Consider the following 18,132-nt stretch of genomic DNA (forward strand, 5'->3'; position numbering starts at 1 on the left):
AATAACTGGCAGGGACAATACACGGCAATGTCTGAAAAAAATATCCCAGTATGGGTAAGAATGTCATTTTAATCGCCGCAATCCTGCCTAACCAAGACAGAATCAAGTTGTCCCATTTGTGCAAGTCCTGTTCTAATTGTTTGAATAGAGGCGGATAGTTTATATGAAACAGGTCTGCATAGTCGGACCCATCCTGAACCCCTAAATATTTCACTGTCCGCTTCGCCCATTGAAAGGGAAAGGTTGTTTAACTAGTGAAGCTGAGTCTCTGGCAGGAAAATAGGTAATAATTCCAATTTATCTTTATCTATCTTAAAGCCGTAAACTTTCCCAAATGCTTCCAGCTCAGGTATTAAACATCTTAACGACTGCTCAGGGACTGCTAGTGTGAATAGGACATCATCTGCATATAATGAGATCTTATAAGATCAGTCCCTTACAATGATGCCCTGAATATATTTGTCTTTCCTGATTTTCTCAGCAAGAGGCTCTAAACACAGTGCAAACAATAATGGGGATAATGGGCACCCCTGTCTCGTACCCCTCTACACCTGGAAGTTTGCAGAGTACCCCCCATTAACTTTTATACAAGCCTCGGGTGCTCTACATAGTTCCTGTACCCATTTAAGGAAACCTTCCCCCAGTCCCACTTTTCTCATCACGTGAAACAGAAAGGGCCAATGTACCCTGTCAAAAGCTCTCTTAGCATCCACCCCGAACAGGACTGAGGGTATTCCCCTCTGCTTTGCATGATGAATATCATGCACATCTGAGCCTAAAAAAACCACATTACCTCAGTCATAAAAGGAGGTTTTTATAAGCTCATGGTTATAAAAAAGCTCAAGCCTCTACTCCACACACATGATCTCAAAACTGTCATCCAAGCTACTTTATCATCTAAGCTGGATTACTGCAACTCCCTGTACCTTGGCCTCCCCTTCTCCACCATCAGACCTCTCCAGATATTACAAAATGCAACGGCAAGGATAATCAGCAATGCTTGCAAATCAGACCACATAACCCCCATCCTCAAAGACCTACACTGGCTCCCCATCTCATCCCACATCCTGTTCAAAACCCTTACTACCATACACAAAAGCCATCCACAAACATAATTCCTCATGGCTCAGTGAACCATTAAAACTCACACAATCCTCCCGCCCCACCAGAACGAACCACAAATGCACAATGCAAGTCCCCCCACTTAAGAAAGCCCGACTTACAGCCACAAGGGGCCGTGCCCTCAATTGCTGGCCCCACTCACTGGAATGCTCTACCTCTCAATCTCCGCCTGGAGCCATGCCCATTTAAATTCAGAAAAATGCTAAAGACATGGCTTTTTCACCAGGCTTTCCCGGATTAATTTCAATGACTCCTGCCCCCTCCCTCCCACCTCTCTTCTCATTGTTCCTAGATATAAATCCAATGTAATCTTGTGAAACATGTAATCATGTAAAATTTGTATATTTGTAAACTATGTTCCATCTCTTTCTATTCACTCCTTATTAGTTTCAGTTTGCTAGGCTCGCTGTTACTGAGCCTCCTACTTCTTATTTATCGGTTTTCCGCTTCCCCCTCCCCTGTTCTTTGTATTTTCCACCTGTTAAAATGTAAACAGATATGATGTGTATTTTAATGTCGGTATAGAAAAGCTGTTAAATAAATGAATAATATTGACAACCTTTTGTATATTGTCCCCAGCCATGCGCCCCGGCATGAACCCCACCTGGTCACCATGGATTAATAAAGGGATGACTAAATTCAATCTGTTAGCCAAAGTTTAGCTAGCAGCTTCAAATCAATGTTGATAAGTGAAATTGGGCGGTATGAGCTGCATAGCGTGTTGTCTTTCCCAGCTTTAGGTAGTATAGTTATTCCAGCCACATTGGCCGAGGACAATAAATGGCTGCTGGTGTTTAAGCTATTAAACAATTACCAAGGGACTCACTAGAATGTCCTTAAACCTTCCATAAAATAATGAGGTATATCCATCGATCCCTGGAGCCTTCCCTGGTTTGAGCTCAGCAATTGCTAACACCTCCGCAGAGGAGATTGGATGACCTAGCCTCTCTTCTAATTCCACATCCAAACCTGGGAGTTGTACTCCATCCAGATCGCTATCTGTGGCCTCAGTTTCACAGGGGTACAACTCAGAGAAGAACTTATTTTATTTAAAAACTTTTCTATACCGTCGTTAAGTTGGCTAACCATCACAACGGTTTACATAAGGGCACAACAATGAACATATGGGTGATATAGATTACAACTTGGTTAAGTGCCATCATTGTACGGTAACAATTCATAATTATAAACTAAATGTGTATGTTAAGCTTGATTGTTGGGAACATTTAGGCGGTTTGGTTTTACCATTACAATGCATTGTTAGTTTAAAATAACAGCTTCTGACTTTGGTGTGCCTTTATTCCTCATCTGTTTTTCTCATTCTCTTTGTCTTTATAGAACGCTTGTTTGAATAGCCAGAACTGATTGAACCTATTTCTAATCCCCTCATTTTCCACTAGCATGGACCCATCTCTGGCTTTAATTATTGCAATCTGAGATTGGTATGTCCTGGCTTTTAGTGAATGGGCTAATAACTTCCCAGCCCTACTGCCATGTTCATAGTATGTTTGCTAACGATATCCAGCTTGTATGCCATCTCATCTGCTTCCACCATGGATATCTGATGTCTAATATCCCCCAACTCCTTCATAAGACGTCTAGTAGGCGTCTTTTTGTGTGTCTTTTCCACTTCCACTAACCTTTCTTTCAATAAGGTATATTTGTGAATCTTCTCTTTCTTTTTATGAAACGCCACAGCAATTACAGCTTTTAAACAGCCCCAAAGTATTACTGGGGTTTTATATCTGGTGAATCATTATTGTTCAGATATTCCCTTATATCCATCCTAATTTGTGATTCCACCTCATGCTCCTTTAGTAGTGAATCATTTAGTTTCCAAAATCTGCACCCATTGTCAAAGGATTGCCCTTGTAATTCCCACCATATAGGTACATGATCTGACCACGTAATGGTCCCGATTCCCACCTCCTTGGAATTAGTTAGAGATTTATTCACCAGGAAGTAGTAAATTCTGGTATAGGTATAATGAGCCTTAGAATAGAATGAAAAATCCCTCCCTGTGGGATATCTCGCCAAATGTCTCCAAATGCCACTTAACAGTAAATTGCTGGAGTGCCATCCAATCAGATTTTGAATAATGCACCCCCTTTAGAGCAATCCACTTTGGGATTATACACCAAATTAAAATCCCCTCTATGATCAATTTCCCACACTTAGTTTGAAATAATACCTTGTTTATTTTCTGAAAGAGCTCACTCTGCAATACACTCTGGCTATACACTAAGACATAACTCTTTGCTAACATAAAGCAACATGACAAAAGTGTCCCCCTTCATCCCTAATCACAGATTCAATCTGCATCATTATATCTTTAGATACAAGAATCCCCACCCCCATATATTTATGTGCCGATGTACTGGCTGCCAGAAATATATGATTGTATTGGGGTAAGTGAGGTAATTAATCTCTCATGCCATTTACGGAGGCATCTCCCCTGTATGAACATTATGGACACTTTCAACGTGAAGGAGGAGGAATAGCCTAGTGGTTAGAGCAGTGGACTATGGACCAGGAGACCAGGGTTCAAGTCCTGCTGTTGCTCCTTGTGACCTTGGGCAAGTCACTTTACCCTCCACTACCTCAGGTACAAAAAAAACCAAAAAAAAACTTAGATTGTAAGCCCTCTGGGGATAGAGAAATATCTACAGTACCTGAATGTAAACCGGTGTGATATCTCAATTGAGATCGAATGTTGGTATATAAAAATAATAAATAAAATAAATAAATAAGTTCTCTAAACAGAATGGAGCGCTTATATGGCGACTTTAATCCCTTGACATTCAAGGATACAAATTTAAGGGACGTCATTAGTAAAAAATCATCAGGACCAGTGTATACCTGTTAGCTATGATTGTTCCCCTCCAGCTTAATCTTATCCTCCACCATAACCACCCTCTGTGTCCGCGCTTCTCCATCCCAAAATAAAGTCCTTCCCCTCCCTTCCCCTGATACACCACAGCCAAACCCTGCGGGAATAAGCCCTCCCCCCCATACTCTCCCTATGGAAGTAAAAGAAGATAACTAGATGTCTATGTGTCCAATTCAAACCAGCATAATTCAATAAAGTACTCAGTGAAGTAGGCTGTCCACATCGTGGGCCCTCTGGGGATCCATCGACCACTGGTCAACTTGAGTAGTCCCCTTTAGGCCTCAGAGTTCCTTCACTCTACTCCTGTTCTTGGGCAGGCCTTGTTCCAACAATTTTCGCAGTAGTCGAGTGCCCATCTTACCCACGTTGCCATTTGGGCTGCTCTGCCTCGGGTTTCTTTTGTGTATTGGACCCAGCCTCCGGTAGAGAGAGTCCTGCCGCTTCCAATATCTGTCCCGCTTCGGCCTCCGGATGTACTTGTGAAATCATTCTGCCAACTGTATATGCCAACCCACAAGGATACAGCCATCTGTATCTGATGTTTTCCTTTCTTAACAACGTCGTCACATTTTGGAACTCCTTTCGTTTCTTTAGGGTGGCAGCTGCCAGGTTGTTATAAAACGCAATATCGTGCCCTTCCCACGTAATTGAGCCCATTTTTCGCACTTGTTGCATGATCCTATCTTTCATTCGAAAACTATGGACGCAGGCAATAATGTCCCGTGGAATATTCTTTTTCGGTGCACCCAGCGCTCTGTGTGCTCTATCCAGAACAATATCTGTGTCCATGAGTTCAGAATCATCATCCCTTTCATTGAGAACGGCATGGCAAATTTTACCACCACCAGGCCCATGTCTTCAAACTCGTCCGATTCCAGTACTCCCCGGATTCGGATATTAAAGTGTCTTTGAAGGTCTTTCACCTTAAGCGCAACCTCTGTTTGCCTTTTGTAATTCAGTGAGTTCGTTTTCAGCCTATTAACCTCCGTTGCCTGAACTTCCATGGCGGCCTCCACGTCCTCAACACGTCTCCCAGTCTCCCATTTCGGATCAAAACTCTGACAATACCCCTTGCATGTCTTCCTTTATGGATTTTATGTCCCTCTGTATTTCTTGAAACCATCGTTTAAAATCTTCTTTAGTGGGCTCCAAAATTTTCCCTGTGGCATTATCCTTGGAGTTTTCCTCCTTGCAGCACTGCGATGGCCCGTCCGCCATTACTTCCTCCCCAGGCTCCGGTGAAGCACCGAAGGCCGCAAAACGCAATCCGGATTCGTAAGAAAAATGCTTTAAGTCCACCAATTTTTTTCAGGAGGTTATCACAAACTTTTTGTAGCACCAACCTCACTGAGATTATGTATAGATACTTCGATTGCACCAATTTGATTTAGATTGTGGAGAGTATGAGGGGAGCTAACACCTTAAGCGTCCATGCTCGAGGGGTGACATCACTTCCCCCACACCTCCTTCTTCTATAAGAAGTTTAAGGATTTATTAGTGGTCCCCCTGGTTGAAATGTTTAATTATCTCAGGTCTGATGGTATGCTACTACCCTCCTTCAACAGTGCAGGAATAACTATAATCCCTAAACTGGGAAAGGATACCACCCTATGCAGCTCATTTAGACAGATATCCCTTATAAATGTGGATCTGAAATTGTTAGCTAGGGTTTTGGCAAAGATTAAATCTGGTTACTCCCCTATTGATACATGCTGATTGGAGAGGCTTTATGTCTGGGCGCACGGTGGGCGACAAAGTTCGTAAGATTATTAGTCTTATACACATAGCCAAAAGAACTAAACGCCCATCTGTTTTATTCGGGGGTCGATGCTGAGAAAGTGTTCAACCGGGTACATTGACCCTTCTTGTTTCGAGTCACGGCCAAGATGGGAGTAGATGCCCATTTTCTTAATTGGGTACGAGCACTCTATCAGCCCCCTCAGCATGTATTAAGATTAACGTGGGATATTCCAGAGATTTTATGGTCCACCGAGGAACAAGGCAGGGGTGTCCAGTCTCCCTTTTTGTTTGTCATGTGTGTGGAGCCCCTGGCTGAGCAGATCCGACAGAATAGGGCTGTTCGGGTATTTATATTGGAGGGACGCATTACAAGATTTCCCTGTATGCTGGCGACATACTATTTACACTAACCAACCCTAAGGAATCCCTCACCTCTGTTGTGAAGGATATAACAGCCTACGGGAAGGTTTCAGGGTTTAAAATTAATGTCGAGGGGACAAGATGGCAGCATAGTCCGATCACGGAACGTCTCCTGCTGCAGTTTGCTTTTCCTTTCAATATTTCCATGCCATGCCGGCCAAAAGAAAAGGGAAAATAAGGGTTTACCCCACCGAACCCTTACCTCCCTTGATGCAGCTCGATATAGATAGTTTCCTGACCCAGTCAGACTGAGGGAGCCAGTGAAACCACTGGGAGTCCCCATGGAGGAGAGTGGGATAACCCTTGGAGGCGGTGTACTTCAGCCCTGACCTACATCTGCCTCCGGCATAGCGTGACCCCAGAGACTCAGCCCAGTTGCTCCCCGATGACGCGGTTGGACTAAAGGGCGGGAGGGGGCAGTTTCTGGAGTAGTGCTGAAGGTGGGGAGTTCCTCAGTCGGAGAGGTGGCTACCCGCGGCGATGGAAGAGAGACTGGCTCACCGGGTGATCTACAGGGGAAGGAGAAAGTGGAGGAATCCCTGGATGAAAATCAGGAGCCAACAACCTCCAGACTGCAGGGTGAGTCTATTCGCATTCCACCGAGGCCGGAGACTGTAACCCTTGAGGCAATTTGGGACTTGGTAGCTGGAGTCGATTCCTCTTTGAACAGACTGGAAAGCAAAATAGACTGTTTCTATAATCTTCAACAAAAGGTGCTAGGTGTACAAGAACAGACAAATGCAGTTTCTATTAAGGTAGGGGAGGCTGAAAAAATTCAGTCTCTCCAAACCTTAAATGCAACAATTATTACGGATCAACTAGTCTGCACAAAACGCCTAGAGACTTTGGAAAATAACATCAGACACTTGAATGTAAGGATATTAAATTTTCCTAAAGTTGCTGGGGAGATACCATTTACCACATTGAGAAGATTTCTAACAGAAGCACTTGAAATTCCTCAGGACAATATTCCTTCTATAAATACTTGTTACTTTTTGAAGAGAGCTTCTGGTATAGGTATGGTTCCTACTACAATCCCAGCTAATAAGTTTCTTAGAAAATTCTAGTTTGGCAGTACTGGAGAGAAATACACTAGTGGTATCGTTTATTACTACACAAGATATAAATGTAATGAGATCATTCTTCAGGAAATTCCCAGTACAATTTCATGGGCAACCAGTCAGAATGTACCCTGACTTGGTTCCTGTGACAAGGATAAGGAGGAAAGAATTTTTAAACATTACATCAAAATGTAACCTCACTATGATTTTCTTTTATGCTTCGATATCCCTGCAGATGTGTTTTAAAAAGAGGCGAAGAGGTTTTTGTTTTCCTTCAAGTAGATCAGCAACGCCAATTTGTAGAGGCCCGTTTGCCATCTACCTCATCCCCTCTGCCTCAAAATGGGAATAGGTCATAAAAAGTAGTATGTTGCTGGCTGAGTATTAAGTTATTGCCCTTTCATTTTGATGATTCTTTTTGATTTCTCTTTTTTGATATTGCTGTCCCCTTATTGGTTCTTTTCTTTTTATGTATATTATGTATATTTGAAGTTGAAAGTACAAATTGAGATTTTTGTTTTCCTCTTATTTCTAATAGTAAAATTTGATTTCTGTACGAAGCAATACTTGATTGAATAATATGACTATGTATGAAAGGTACTTTCCCAGTTTGTAAACGATAAAGAATGAAAAAAAAATGTATGTCAAGAAATCTGAGCTCCTGCCTATTTTCTTACCTGATGACCTCTTGTCTCGGCTTAAGGGACTTTTCCCTTTTAAATGGGCTCGGAAAGCCGTTAAATATCTATGGATAATGATTGGATCGGAGTATACAGAGTTATTTCAGTTAAACTACCTTGCCCTGTTTAAAAAATTAGAGAAAGATATAGGAATATGGGAACTGTTAACCATCTCTTGGTTGGGCAGAATTGCTGTGGTGAAAATATCCAATTTTCAGCAAAAGAGACATTTCTATCAAACACTTCCATGCCAGATGCTGTTGGGCTACCTTAAGACTCTGCAACGGAAAGTTAAGAAGGACCCCGCGTATTGCCAGATCAATATTATACCAAAAGCTAATAGGGGCCTGGGGGTTCCTAATTTCCTTAAATATTTTGTAGCTACCCAGCTGAAGGCTGTCGTCGCATTTCACAACAAGACACACTGTAAACAATGGGTGACCATAGAGGAGGGAATGATAGGAGACTAGAATCTACAGGATAGATTTTGGGCAACCGGTAAAATACTAGACCAGCTTGCTGAGGTTTCCCCATGTACAGCGTGTACAATGTCGATATGGAGAGAGTGGCGACCCTGCATTTTGGGCAAGCGGCGATATGTTTTCTCCACTACCATCAAAGCTGTGAGGATTTCCCTGTGGGCAGGGAGGGTAAGTCGTTCTTTCAGTGGACAGAGAAAGGGATAATGACATTGGAGCAGGTTTGGTGGGACAATCTATACTTCCCTTTGACGAGCTTAAGGCTATGTATCACTTGACATCCTCAGATTATTTCGCATACCTGCAACTGAGGCACTTTCTGCTCACTAAGGCTGTACGGGAAGATTTATCCAAAGGGAAATCGTTGTTTGAAGGTTTATGTGATACCGCTCACCTAATGAAAGGAGTTCTCAAAATTATGTGTTATACTAAATGCGGTGGGTGACTATACTGCTAAGTTTATGATTGCATGGGAAAAAGACCTGATGCTGGGGTTTACTACAGAGGATTGGGACTTGTGTTTTCAGCAGAACAGCCGTAGTTCCATTTCGGCTTCCTTACTGGAAAATAGCTATAAGATGCTATTTAGGTGGCATATTACACCGGTAAAGATGCATAAAATGTTTCCTACCTAATACTAGTGACCTGTGTTGGAGAAACTGCGGACAGAAAGGGGACTATGTCCCTATGTGGTGGTCTTGCCCAGTAATACAACCCCTCTGTAGGCGGTCGAGGGGTGATTACAAACCCTTCTAAGTGTACCTCTTTCATTGATGCCTAAAATGGTCCTATTAAATTACCCCACCGATGACATCTCAATGCAGCAATATCTATTTCTTAAGGCTGTCATTCAGGCAGTGAGGGGTACAATAGCCAGGGAATGGAGGAATGAAGGAATGCAGTGGCCCCCCTCCTTTGATAGTGTTTTACGTCGTTTGCATTGGATTTACTATATGGAAAAATTGACTGCTATTAAAAAGGATAAGCTATGTAGATTTGAGGAGTCATGGCGGAATTACTGGCTGTGGCAAAATCTACACAAGCCAGGGCCTACGTGTTAATCATGTTTTACTTTGGGAGCTCATTTCCTGTTTACAGAGTGGGGGATTTCATGAATATTTCTGGGGTTAAGCCATATACCAGGATTAATCTTGTTGGTTTTGTAAACTATTTCCATTGGCCATGTAAATTCTCTCTTTGGGCTTTGAGTGACTATCTTGCATTATATGAAGGTAAATATTAGATCAAATTTCCCAGATAGGGAGAGGGGGGGGGGGGGGGAGGGATTACATATTAAAATTCCATGTTGCAAGCTGTTCATAAGGGGCATTCTTAGAATGTTTTCCTATGTTTATTCAAGATATAATCATGCTTATTGTGGAAGAAATTAATGTAACCCTGTGTTATGTGCTGTATTTATGTGCTGCATGAATAAAAACTTATTTTACAAAAAAAAAATAATAAAACTGCAAAGACAACTATAAGGGCTCAAACAGTAGTCCCATTAAATAGAGGTAATTTTCTTACAAAAAAAAAAAAAGAAAAGATACCAGGTTGCAGACAGTGGCAGCTTCCAACTTTTACTTTTTGCCAATGGGGAAAAGGAAGCAAATTCAAAGATTCCAGGAAAGCAACCTAGCAAAAAAACCCAACCCATCACTGCCATTAATGCTCCTGGGACCAGATTATAGTTCTAGAATTGGTTTGATGAATTTAAGAGGACAATGACCTTGCAACCTTAAGGAATCTAAACATATGCTGATGAGTAGACAAGGGGTCCAATCTCAGACAAGGAATTATGTTTGAGAAAGCTCCAATCTGTACCTAAAGTGAAGTCTGCAAACCCTTTTGTAGCCCTCTTCAGCAAAAGTTCCAAAAATGCCAGGGGTCCAACCACACCACTATGCAAATTTCTTCCAAACAGAATAATATTCAGCATTGTTTCTAGACTATAACAGAGGATCCACCAGTGTCACAAATACCTCTTTCAATCTGACTTTTTAGGTATACAGGGTCTGGATGACATTTAAGATAACTTCTGAGGTGGGTGGCATAATACATCTAATAGAGAGACTTACTAAACCTGAAAACTATAGCTGTCTGGCCCAGAATGGGGCAATGACTATCACCTGTGCTATCTGATCCTGTTTCTAGTTTAGGACTCAGACTTTTCCATTGTTGTGCAGTGCAACTGTGGCCTCTGCCATGGGACCTGGGCACCAGTTGAAAAAAAGTTTCCTCTTCCTGTTGTGACAGGATACCACCAATTCCACTGTTTGTGTTGCTACTGGGAACAAATAAGGCAGAAAGCTTAAGTTCTCCTTCCTCTGGATCAAGTGATTATCAGTTAAGCCAATCTACTTGTGTTGTACTTCCACAGAATATGGATGATATGCTAAGAAAAGTTCTGTATGAGAATGTTATAAATCCCTCAGCATATTTCAACTCTTTGTACCTATTTGTCAATATACATGATACAAAGTTATACAATACAATCATAAGGCCCTTGGCCCACAAATAGATCTTTGAAAAACATCCATGCATTTCACATTACTCTTATCTCTAAGACATTCATATGCAATCTGTTTTTAGGGCCAGGAAATATTCTCCTGTTCATTTGGCCTTCCAGTTAAACCAGAACTGACCTTTATTGGACTATGATACCAATAGCCTTCATTTTAAACTGTCCAGATGTTTTCTCCTATTTTATAACCCCCCCACCTAGCCCAACTGTTGTAGTAACCGTGGCTCCTGCCAAACTTTGGAACTGTATCCCAAGTCTGGTCAGTTGGTACTTATGGAGCTACCTACTGACTACACTAGGGGTCTCTTAGCAAGTTAAAGGAAGGGTCCTGCTAACAGGTCTTATTAAGCCACTTAATTGTTACAGGATTTAGGATGCGCATTGCATCCTCTTGGAGACTGTGCCCAGCAGCCACAACTATTTCTCAAAGAGACAAAAGTCAACAGAAGCAACTCCTCTACTCTGCCTGAGGCACTCTTCACAGACAGATGTATCCTGCCCTCCAAGAATGTATCTTATGAGTATACACCAGGCAACATCTACCCTTAAATTGTGGGCTTGTTCCACTCAGTCATCTTCTGAGGAAAAAGGATTCAAGTGAGTGAACATAGTAGAGTAGGCAATGGATATTAAGTGTCTTTTATGCTCCCCCCTCAGTATAGAGTGACCACAAAAACAGTATCTGATTGGATCCAGAAGAGTCAGAACTAGGTCTATGATCTTAATTATACACTGAAATGCTAGAATTTTTATTTAGATTTTTAGTATAAGGGTGGTTTAGGAACTTATTTTTAATTGCTCTCTTTCGGGTTCCCAAGCACTTATCCCCAGCTCTAATGGGCTACTGGAAGTAAGCCCTTTTTGCTGTGGAAGACAGTGAGCCCAGAGAGAGCTGCTTGAACTCAAAAAAAGCAACACTTTTCTATAAAAGATGGTGATTTCCTGGCCAAGCCTCTCTGTGTATCCTGCCAATCTTGGAGAAGACAAAATGGCCATCTACCAGTAAATTCAAACAGTTCAGCTGGGCCTAATATCCAGCACCTTAATCCATCTTACAAAAGCTAGTAAGTTTGATCCTCAGTTCCTCTTCCATGGGGGCTCTTCTCAGCTAGCACAACACCTGCCTTTTTAGAACAGTACCTGTGATACACAAGTAGGCAGCTTGTCACATTGATACAACAGTCTGCTCCCGCACCTCTCTCACTGTTTAGAAACACTGCCTGATTAGACAGTTAATTATAATTCTGGCAGTTGCACTCTGGGCTATTACAAATCTGGGGCCACTGCACTGCAGCATCATCAGCCCAGAAGGAATCTGGGAGAAAGTGTATATTACTGGCATATAAGTAGTAAGACCAATACAAGTAGCCTCTTTACTACAGCAAACTGTTCACAACTATGGCAGAAGGGTCTAGGAGTCAGTCTTGGGGTTCTGGAGAAGCAGAAGTATTCAACGATCATGAAGGGCAGGAAACACACCAATCCTGTAAGAGATCAACAGTAAATAGGTGCGAGGGGTAGAAAGATATGCTCCTGGTTCATCTCAATCCTGAAGGAAGAAGCAATATCGCACATATCTAGAGTGGTTTGGGGAAACAATTTCACTACCATTCACCTTTTATACAAATTTGATCTGGCTCTTACATTTGCCAATATGATCAGGAGGTAGTGATAAGCTTCCTAGCATAGGCAGCAGGCTGACCAGGCTAAACCTGCCAGTTAAGAGCAAATATGAGGTAAGATTGCCAGCATTTGGTAAAGTTTATATGACAGAAAACTGGGGGATATTCTCAGTTACAGTAAGACAAGCAGGTACAATCGTGCAGACTGGGTTGGCCAAATGGTCAGACACCTACAATTTTAATTCAGTTATGATTTCTGAGGATCGCTGCAATAAACTGAGTGAGACCTGCTAAACATACCGCCCACTCCAGGTCCCAGATTAGGCGAGGTGGGGTTCGCTTCTGTGGCAGTGTCGTTGCTGGTTGCAGTGTTGCTGCTGGTGGTATTTCCACTACTGCTAGTAGTTGTTGTCTGAGTACCAGACTGAGGAGCCCATGGATTTGGTAAAGGGTCTCTATTTTCTGTACGTGATGGTTGGTTGCCCAGGTTTGAAGCGGCGTTGCTCACCAGAGAAGCAAATGGATTACCTCCAAACTAAACAGAGGAGAAAAAACCCTGAGCTCCATGAAAATGTCTTTTGCAACTATGAACTAGACTATTCATAAAAGCAAGCTATTCATAGGGCTTCACAGGGTCAGTTTCCCACCTGCTCCTGTGCTGCATTAAGCATGGGTTCTTGAATGTCAGTATACATCCTTCGCAGGGCATTGTAGCCACCAGGAATACTTTCCAGGTTGCTGAGGGCTCTGTCTTGGTTTCTCATCATTTCCTGCATCATGGCCGGGTTTCTGGCAAGTTCCAGGGTCTGAGAAAAAAAAAATCACAAAAACATCAGTGTTATCTATGTTGACTTCAAGATTCAGATATTGCAAAGAAAGGTATTACACACAGTGTTCTCTCTCCTTTATAGCTTTAAATAATCAATAGTTTATAGTGAAATTTCCATGTAATATCAGAGATTTGGATGTAAACTTTAAAAATTTCAGCACCAGTTTGTAAAGATGTGTTAGGCTACTACTGCCAATAACTATGCACAACATTTCTGTAATCAGTTAGTGAGGCGATGTAAGAGAAGTGAAAGAACATCAAGGGGTTTAAGTCAACTTTCCTTCACCATTCTTGACTGAACCTTTCAGCTTTATTCAGCAGAGAAGGCCAAACTGGCCACATGGTTTCAAAGGTGCCAGAAAAGTACATCATTTATTTATTTAAGGCTTTTATATACAGACTTTCTTGATACAAATCAAATCAACTCGGTTTACATCGAACTAAGCAGTAACTATAACCAGTCAACAAGAGATAATTTAAAGGAGCATAAAGTTACATTATAACAAGGATGCCTTAACTGGGAGAAGGAAAAAAGAGAGGGAGAACAAAGATAAATTACTATATACAATGGAATATGGGAGGGAGGCAATGAGCCGACCTCATGATGATTTGTAAGTATAATTAGCGTTTGTTTATTTACATGAGTAATGGAATAGTTCTAAATCCGGCTGTTGGGCTAATGGCGGGGAAGGCTCGGCAGAACAGCCAAGTCTTTAGTTTCTTTTTGAAAGCTGGTAGGCAAGTTTCCTGCCTGAGGTCCGGAGGCATGGCGTTCCAGATGGAGGGACCTGTGATAGAGAATGTCCTGTCTCTGATATTTGAGTGGTGTACAATTTTGATTGGAGGAACATGTAAGGATCCCTTATAGGCATCCCTTAAGGGTCTGGCTGTCGAGTGCAGTTTGAGAGGGTGTAAAAGATCAAGTGGGGTCTGATGGTGAATATTTTTGTGGATAATTGTCAGTGATTTATGGAGAATCCTGAAGTTCACTGGGAGCCAGTGAAGGTCTTTTAGAATGGGGGTGATTTGCGTTCTCTGATTAGTATTTGTTAGAATTCTCACCGCAGCATTTTGGAGCAGCTGGAGGGGTTTTATAGTAGAAGCCAGTAGACCTTGCAAGATGGAATTGCAGTAGTCAATCTTGGAGAACAGAATGGCTTGAAGTACAGATCTGAAGTCGTAATGGAATAGGAGCGGTTTGAGTTTTTTTGAGTACTTGTAGCAGCACTCCTTTGTGGTGTGTTTTATAAATTGCTTTAAGTTCAAGTGACTAACTATTATGACTCCAAGATCTCTGGCGTGGTATAATTGTATGTTAGGTTGCGGTTGGTGATATGAAGGACTGCCTTCTGGGGTGATTAGCAATAGTTCTGTCTTGGAAGTGTTGAGCACCAGATTAAGGCTTGAAAGGTGATGGTTGATCGTTTGCAAATGAGAGTTCCATAATTTGAGTGTTGAGTCCAGTGACTTGGATATGGGGATTAAAATTTGTACATCATCTGCATATATAAAGAACTTGAGTTTTAGATTTGAGAGTACATGGCAGAGAGGAAGTATGTAGATGTTAAACAGGGTGGGCTTATGATAAGGAGGAGCCCTGGGGAACTCCGAATGGGGCGTTAGTGTGAGAGGATTCCTTGTTATTAATTTTAACCTTATAGCTTCTATTGCTACGGAAGGAGTCGAACATCATGCAAATCACATTCACTTCAATTTACAATTTCACCAAATCTCTTGAATATATTAACAGATATAAACAAAATGGATTTAAATAGGTTACTTTCTGTTGAAGGGGTTGGGAGGAAGGGGTTCTTTTTTTCAAATTTGGTCAAAATGTCATGTTACTAATTTTTTTTAGTAAAAATTTCATGGATTTACAGAATTGCCAAGGTACAATGCCCTATGGATCCAGCAGTAGTACTACTGAATCGATTTATCAATTTGTGTTGATGCTCTCAGACTCCCTAAATTGATTTTCTGTATGCTAGTAGAAGCTAGGAGTCTGCTTGCTTTACAATCAGGCCGATACAGTACATTGCGCTCCAACGCACTGTTAGCCAGCATTTGGATGCGCGTTTTGGATGCGCTAGCTTTACCCCTTATTCAGTAAGGGGTAATAGCGCGTCCAAAATGCGCGTCCAACCCCCCGAACCTAATAGCGCCCGCAACTGCAAATGCATGTTGATGGCCCTATTAGGTATTCCCGCGCGATTCAGTAAGTAAAATGTGCAGCCAAGCCGCACATTTTACTTTCAGAAATTAGCGCCTACCCAAAAGGTAGGCGCTAATTTCTCCGGGCACTGGGAAAGTGCACAGAAAAGCAGTTAAAACTGCTTTTCTGGGCACCCTCCGACTTAATATTAAGTCGGAGGTCCCAAAAGTTTAAAAAAAAGTAAAAAAATAAAAAATAAAAAATTTTTGAAATAGGCCTGCGGCTTGAAAACCGAACGCTCAATTTTGCCAGCGTCTGGATTCCGAACTCGTGGCCATCAGTGGGCTCGAGAACAGACGCCGGCAAAATTGAGCGTTGGCTGTCAAACCCGCTGACAGCCGCTGCTCCTGTCAAAAAAGAGGCGCTAGGGACGCGTTAGTGTCCCTAGCGCCTCTTTTTACTGCCGGGCCAAATTTTTATAAATTAAAATACTGAATCGCACGCACAGGAGAATGGCCTGTGCGCGCGCTGGGAGAGTGGGTGCTTGCCTGCTCTCCCGCGTTTTTACTGTATCGGCCCGTAAGGAATTCGCCATCCAAACCTCCTTTGTCTTTATGGCTCCAAAATGTATTAATTTTTATGTTATGGGGCACTTAACTCATCTGGTTAAAGATTCCTATCCTGATGTTTCAAAAACTTGAAGGGACTTTTTTGGAATAGGTTGCTGAATTTGGATTGATCTGTACTAGGGGCATATACTTACCTTGGTTTTCCTATCATGTCTATCTTTTTTTTTTTTTTTTTTAATTGCACTTTAATGCTTGATATGGTCTTGCTGAAGGATTTCTTTATTGTGGGAAGTGAGGGGAAATATTTATCTGGGTTTTTATTCTTTTAAGATTACTAGAGAAATTTCTTACTTGATAATTTTGTTTTCCTTAGTGTAGACAGATGGACTCAGGACCAGTGGGTTATGTGCTCCCCTGCTAGCAGATGGATTCGAAGTCAGATTTCAAAGCTGACATCACCCTAGATATATCCCCTGCAGTGACCTCAGCCATTCAGTATTCTCTTCAAAAGCCATTGTGGACATACTATTGAAAAACTTGATTAGAATTTGGAAACAACTTGCTTAAAAACTCGATTAAAAAAAAACTTTAATTAAAAACTGGAGACCACCACCACACCACTGTACTCAACCAAACATAAGCGTTGGATCCCAGCAATACTATAGATGTCCTGAACTAGAGATAGGGTGACTGCTTACCCGTAACCTCATGGAATCGAGATTCATCTCCTGGCGATTCCTTGGTACTGTTCATAGGCAGGCGTGGGCAGGATGCTGAGTCCATCTGTCCACACTAAGGAAAACAAAATTATCGGGTAAGTAATTTCTCCATTTCCTAGCATGTAGCCAGATGGACTCAGAACCAGTGGGATGTTTAAAAGCTACTCTCGAATGGAGCAGGAGGCTGCCAGCAGCCCGGTTAGCACCACCCTTGCAAAGGCTGTGTCCTCTTGGGCCTGGATGTCCAGGCGATAAAACCTGGAGAAGGTGTGCAAGGAAGACCACGTCGCTGCTTGACAGATTTCGACGGATGACAGTAGTTTAACTTCTGCCCAGGATACTGCCTGGGCCCTAGTGGAATGAACTTTAACCTGAACGGGTAAGGACTTCCCTGCCTCTATATATGCTCCCGTGATCACTTCCTTGATCTAGCGAGCTATGGCCGCTTCATCGTGTTTTCTTCCCCCATGAAGGATGAACAAGTGGTCCATTTTGTGCACCGGTTCTGAACGTTCCAGATACCATACTAAAAGTCTACTGAGGTGGTAGTCTTCCAAGTCCTTGCGTCTGTCCGGAGATGGTAAGGAAATGGACTGGGTTCAGGTGAGACTACCTTTGGTAAGAAGGAGGGGACAGTGTGGAGCTGTATTGTTCCTGGAGAAAAGCGAAGGAACAGTTCCGACAAGATAGTGCCTGTAGCTCCTTGATGTGACAAGCTGAGCATATTGCTACCAAGAATACAGTCTTTAGTGTTAACAGGCATAGCGACAGACTTGTGCAGTGGTCTGAAGGAAGGCCCTGACAGAAAGTCCAATACTAGATTGAGGTTCCATAGGGGGACCGGCCACTTTAAGGGTGTTTGGAGTTGTTTAACCCCTTTTAGGAAATGGGCCAAATCCGGATGCGCCAACAGACTGGTTCCATTCACCTCAGGCCTGAAGCAAGAGAGCTGCCTCAGGGAGTTGAGGGACAATCCTTTGTTCAGGCCATCCTTTAAAAATTCCATGATCATGATTTTGGCAATTCGCAGGGCACCCCACACTCCTCACACCAGGCCTCAAATATTCTCCAGATTCTTACATACACCAGAGATGTTGAGAATTTCCACACATGGAGCAATGTGGCGATCATGGCTGCTGAACATCCTTGTTCTGTCAGGCGTGCCCTCTCAAGGACCAGACCGTAAGAGAATCGAGCTGGATCTTCATGAAGAATCAGACCTTGCTGGAGAAGATCTCTGTGCAGGGGGAGGCAAAGGGGACTCTCCACGAGAAGTCTCTGCATGTCCACATACCATGGGCGCTTGGGCCAATCCGGGGCCACCA

General features: G+C 42.4%; 1 protein-coding gene across 2 annotated transcripts in view; it reads right to left on the minus strand.

Moving 5' to 3' along the window:
• The window catches only part of UBQLN1 (ubiquilin 1), a 240,663-nt gene that overhangs the window by 82,861 nt on the left and 139,670 nt on the right, over window positions 1-18,132 (minus strand). For both annotated transcript variants that reach the window (XM_029616806.1, XM_029616814.1), the window contains exons 5-6: window positions 13,186-13,344; window positions 12,839-13,073 (exon numbers count right to left, since the gene is read on the minus strand). In XM_029616806.1, coding sequence (XP_029472666.1) covers window positions 12,839-13,073; window positions 13,186-13,344 — 394 coding nt within the window. The remainder of the gene's footprint in view (window positions 1-12,838; window positions 13,074-13,185; window positions 13,345-18,132) is intronic.

The sequence above is a fragment of the Rhinatrema bivittatum genome, chromosome 1 (genome assembly GCF_901001135.1).
Source record: "Rhinatrema bivittatum chromosome 1, aRhiBiv1.1, whole genome shotgun sequence".
NCBI classification, from domain to species: Eukaryota; Metazoa; Chordata; class Amphibia; order Gymnophiona; family Rhinatrematidae; genus Rhinatrema; species Rhinatrema bivittatum.